This window comes from Notothenia coriiceps, unplaced genomic scaffold (assembly GCF_000735185.1).
Source record: "Notothenia coriiceps isolate Sejong01 unplaced genomic scaffold, NC01 NC01_scaffold00037246, whole genome shotgun sequence".
NCBI lineage: Eukaryota > Metazoa > Chordata > Actinopteri > Perciformes > Nototheniidae > Notothenia > Notothenia coriiceps.
Genome location: NW_011369947.1, coordinates 2,945,914 through 2,951,467, shown reverse-complemented (window position 1 = coordinate 2,951,467; position 5,554 = coordinate 2,945,914). Strand labels below are relative to the sequence as shown.

At 37.8% G+C, this 5,554-nt stretch overlaps 1 protein-coding gene across 5 annotated transcripts in view; it reads right to left on the bottom strand.

The window, feature by feature from the left end:
- The window catches only part of LOC104965586 (linker for activation of T-cells family member 2), a 20,047-nt gene that overhangs the window by 3,209 nt on the left and 11,284 nt on the right, over positions 1-5,554 (bottom strand). For 4 of the 5 annotated variants that reach the window (XM_010794563.1, XM_010794565.1, XM_010794564.1 and 1 more), the window contains 7 exons: positions 4,111-4,153; positions 3,819-3,862; positions 3,702-3,735; positions 3,357-3,425; positions 3,019-3,044; positions 2,899-2,940; positions 2,760-2,790 (listed from right to left, as the gene is read on the bottom strand). In XM_010794563.1, coding sequence (XP_010792865.1) covers positions 2,760-2,790; positions 2,899-2,940; positions 3,019-3,044; positions 3,357-3,425; positions 3,702-3,735; positions 3,819-3,862; positions 4,111-4,153 — 289 coding nt within the window. The remainder of the gene's footprint in view (positions 1-2,759; positions 2,791-2,898; positions 2,941-3,018; positions 3,045-3,356; positions 3,426-3,701; positions 3,736-3,818; positions 3,863-4,110; positions 4,154-5,554) is intronic. The other variant, XM_010794567.1, reaches the window with a different exon arrangement.

The window sequence follows — 5,554 nt, the reverse complement described above, 5'->3', positions numbered from 1 at the left end:
GGACTTATCTCAAGTGTGTTCTTGCAGTTGTTCGCTGAATGGTCACATATGCACCTAGAGGCAGAATGTGCTCAATTATGCCAAAAAGGTGTATCATTGAGTGTGGTACTTGTTTCTTGTGTACTGGTTGTAAATGTTTCAGAGTTATCATATTTTGCTGCCACTCGAGTTTAGTATTTACCTCGAGTACATCTTACATTGAACTTTCCATTATGTACATGTCCGTAAAATATGTATAATAATGATTTTTTCATTAATGGAAATGCGAATGAATTTTAATATAAATAAGAACCTAATACTGCTGCAAAAGCTTTAACGTACTTGTTATACTGTATTGCCATGACATCCACCTGAAAATCAAATGCTGTTTACAGGTTATGCATATAGACCAATCATTCAATAATTACATAGATAAATACAAACACTCTGAAAGCGGCAATTCTGCATCAATGCGTACGATATTTTACATGTACAATGCTGCAGACATGTTGTAATAAATGATCGTTGCATTGCCATTATGGGTACTAGTCTAAAGCTATACTTTCTGGAATACTGCTATACACATATATTTGGCAGCTTGGATATGGATATAAAAATCATGTAAATAAAGGAAATTTAAAAGCCTGCTATAAGGATTTAGAGTAGAGTTAGTTCTTTTAGAAATGGTTATTCCCTATGTAACTTTGTTTCTGTTGCTTTGCACAGGTGTGAAGCGCACGCCACAGGCCGGTTTTAAACAGATTTCCAAATGAGGGTTCATGTATTTTAGAGCTGGAAGTTGTATTACAATGCTGATGATATTTTGCATATTCTCTTGTCTCAGCCTTCACGTAACATGCTGTACAGAATCCCGTTATTGTCTTGTGCTTCACTTGAACACAGATGGAAGAGTCGTGATTTTATGCTTTGCTGGGAAGTGTGTTTGTGTGTTATGTGCCTAAGGTCAATACTCACCATTTGAGTCTAACTATCATCCCAGCACCCAGCCAGTTGTATTTGCGTGATGAGTGGACTGGTTACAGTGATCTACTAGGTCTTCAAGTGAGTTATAATGTAGCACGGTATGTGTGAGGTATAACAATGAATCAGACTTTGCGTGCCATTCGATGTGGTGTATTTGCATATGAAACGTGGTAAATGGTGAAGATAATAGCCAAGTCATAGCTTGTTAGATTTTTGATGTGTGAAGGACATCTCATCGATCTTGTAGGTACTTAATTAGTATGTACCAGAGTGGTGTATACTTCTGTTAAAGTGCGCAGCCATATCATGCTATTTCTTAGCAATTAGCACATGCGTCTTCATGATATATAAACAAAGATATAAAAACATTGTCTATGAAGTGTTTGTGCGCTCAAAGGATACCAAACAGATTCACCCGATTCTAGCCTATGCGTCGGCAGAGTTAGTCGCCTCTGATTCCTATTTGCCTGTTTCAAAAGCTTGTCTGCTTTTGTGGGTATAAAGTTAAAAAAAAAATAATAAAAGTAGTTAATAAAATAGCGGAGGGGGCTGAGTCCATGTGATGTAATAATAAGATATGGGCTCGAAGTCGTGTAGTGATATGAATGAGACAGAAATATACATCGTAGATTCATGTCCTTTGAATACGATGGTTACAACTTTCAAGCGACCTATGCATGTATACATGAATGAAGGGCTGATGGAAATATAGTTCATACTGGGTAGTTTATTTAGTAAGAAAAAATTATGCCGCTGGGATGTTACAGACGTCCCTTTCCCAGATGTTAGTCAATGAGAAAAAAGTCTTCTGGCCCAGTGACGTCACGGACTGATACGAAATTGTCCTGTACACCGGGATCTTCTGAGAAATATAGGCCCTTATTAGAAAACATTCTGGTCCTCCAAGCTTGTAAAATGTGCTAATAACGTGGGTAGTCTGAGAGCTATTGTCCTCGGTATTGTATGAACGCCGGATCTAATCCACGGGACGCCGGCGCCGCGGCGCACGTTCATTGACTCTGTTCAGTACTACATGAGTTTTACCTTTACCCGATGATGGCACAATAAGAAACGGATTATATGGATATAATAATACTTTCGTGACGCTTTCGCTCTCAAAAATTGGCCATTTTGTCTTCATGCGCCAATGAGCAACTCTCATAGAATAAACGAGGCCGCCGCGGCCTCCCACGCTGGTATCGCGAGCTTCTGTAGGTATACATCCATGGCTGGCGTCATGGGGGACCCGGCAAGCGACTGCCTAAACTAAATACTGCCGTGATGAAACGCCATATCATGGATTATCAAGGATTATTTCTGAAACAGTATGGAGCTCAAAGGCTTTCTCTCTTGCCGGTACCACAAGGTGAGTTCCTTTTTATATCCAGCTTTTTCACACACATGCTCTCTCCAGTAGGCAGGTTAGCTCTGAGTGTTAGCGATGCTAATGTAAACACCGACCATATTACGTCCAAAACAGTCGGGCATTGTTTCTGATAGCAACTTTCTGATAGTGCCGTGGGTCCACATTTCCGATATTACGTCATATCGGACGCAAATCTGGATCAGCTCCGTTGCACCCCCGTTTTTAGAGATTTGGGTACGGAGGAGAAGAGAGAGGGTTTTATTTTCTGACGCTGCGTGAGTTCCCGACACACCGGGGACACATAGTTATAAAAGACATAAAAAAGTGCATTTTGCATGATAGCTCCCTTTTAATTATTTTCATTAAAAAAAAAAAATTATTGCTTTTTACAGTTTTTTTAGAAATAAAAACGAGTAAAAGTAAAACTTACACATATGTGTGTTCTGGATTTCCGGTTTGAGCTGCAGCGACAGTAGGGATGAACATATGTGAAAATGCAAACACTTAATAAGTATAATGATGTCGACACAGTATGTTTTAAATAGTGTGTGTTAGGTGTGTGTTCTCACCATCCGAGACATTTTGATAGTCTGACTGCTCGTCATTTGCAGCTGTAAGACATTATCGTTATAATTTAACTTCAACTGTTAGTGTGCATTGACATCTTTAGCATGAGAAAAATATGGTACCTGTTGAAAAGTCCTCTTGAGTTTCTCTAAAAAAACAGATCAAATTATTATTTTATTTTTTATCACGGGACATTTTGTATTTCAATTGTTGAGAGAAATGTTACTAGTTTGCCATAACACTGTTTTCTATGGAAGTCCATACAGGACTTTATTAAAATGTTAATTTAAATATTAAATAGCATAATTTACCATGTTATTGGAGAAAAAATGAAAACAATGCAATTTAAATGATCATATAGCGTATACTTGTTTGGAATTAGAAAGTGAAATTTAAAGCGCCGTTTGACATTTTCATAAACGGAGAAAAGATGAATGGAATATAAACGATGTGACCTGACCTTTTTAATTTATCAAAGCAATATGAAGCATGGGCGGTTCTGGGGGGGGACCAACAGGGACCAGAGCCCCTGTGACACGGAGCATAACAAATAATAATATATTTTAACAAAGTAATCGACACAAACTCTGTTACTAATTCAAACACCAATAATGGTATTTTATGTTATTTTATGCGATATGACTTCAAACTAAACACGTTAAAATCTCCTTCTTCCAGCATTAAAAAACTGTAAAAGAAAACAGTAATTGACTTTTTAATAAAAAAACAGTATTTCACCTAACCCTAAATGAAAACAGTATTTGACTTTAAAAAGACGATAAGAAATGTAATGATAAACACATACACTGTGGTTGAAGTGATCTGGTTTGCTCTGGTGACTGAAACACAACACAGCACAATAAAATGAGTCAAAATAAGTTATATAATCTTAAAGTTGGATGATCAAAATAAATAACCGTACCTGTTTTTGATTCTGTCACAGCAAACCTACTTCCCCCCCGTTGGCTGTCAAGATATTAAACAAATCCGTATATATTAAATATGAATTTTAACAAAGAAATAACAACAGTGTTGACGGGTTAACTGTTAACATGTGATTTTTGCATGCAGTTCTTTTAAAACATCCGTGTTAATTATAATGGATGTTTTCAACAGACAGTCTGTATGATCATTTGACAGTTTTTTGTTTATTTTTTCTTCCGAATCTGTTTGAAAGAACAGTCAAAGTGATCTTCTGTGGAACAAATACTCACAACGTCCTCGGGTCGTATATCTGATGCTCCTCATGGATGATCTCTGCAACAACACACAGCAGTTATCAAAACTTTATTATCAAAGCATCCATATTGTCTAATTCACACTGATTTGACATTCAACTCAAATGTGTTGAACGTACAGTCGGCTGGTTTGTACAAATCTGGTATTGTTCATTGTGGGATACTTTTTAACCCACATTATTATTCAACACTTTGAACTAGGCTGCTGATCAAACCAGTCTTTGGTGAAGTTACTGTAAACCACATGTGTCAAACTCAAGGCCCGGGGGCCAAATCAGGCCCTTGGTTGATTTAATTTCGGCGCGCAGGATAATTTCTAATTACTATTAGATCTGGCCCGCCGGTATATTGCACGCACACCTTCACTCCATCCTGAGGGTCTCCTCTGCTCAGAGCCTGACCCCAAACATTGATGACCTTGCACCCAAGATGAGATGCCAAGTATCTGAACTAGCATCACAGAGCAGCACACTGAGTTTAATGGATGTTTCCTTCTGCACTTTCTCTCTCACGACAACAGGGCATGTTTGGTTTGTTCTTTGAGGGAAATAGTTTTTTTGAAGCTGTTGTTGGCCTGTGGGAAAATGTAATCATAAGAAGTGACTCTGGAAAAGCTGCAGATAGAGCCATAAGAAATGAATGCAGCTGATTATTTAATGTTTAATGTTTTTTTTATAGGCAATCATTTAAGCTTTGTTAGTTCCAGGTTTAATATGTTCAATAAGTTCATTTCAATAAGTTGTGCAATAAACATTGACCCAGTCCGGCCCTCGACTAGTACCCATTTTTTTATTTTGGCCCACTGTGTATTTGAGTTTGACACCCATGCTGTAAACAAACAGAGCTGATGATAAAATAGCTTCAATCAGAAATGGAAAATGTTACAGGGCCATGCAACGCTTGTCAGACCAACGTGTTTCCATCCGCCTACGTGATGCTCCTCTGTGTTCATGTTGTCCTCTTGTGAACTCCTCTATCTGTGATGGGTAGTTTAATCCCCGGAAGTGCTTTATTTCTTTAATATAATCATGTGTTTGTATGTTTGTTTCTCAGAATCAACAAACAGCGTTGTGACGATGCAATTTCCAGTTTATCGAAGAGGGGATTTAAAAAGTTTTATTTATTTGAACCGGGACAGTGCACATCGATGAACACTTTAAAACAAAACAATGCTTACAAGCGTAAATGAGCCGGATTTTAGATTTAAGCTAATTTCCATCCGCAGTCCCCTCACATACAACATACAAGAACATGACATTTATATACAGCAAAAAATAAATACATGACATGCAGAAAGTGCAAAAGAGCAAGAGCATTTAGCAAGTGATTGCACGTCTGTTTGTTTCTCAACCATTCTTTGAGTTGACCTTTGAAACTATTGAGAGTGGGACAATCCCGTATCTCAGTTGGGACGCTATTC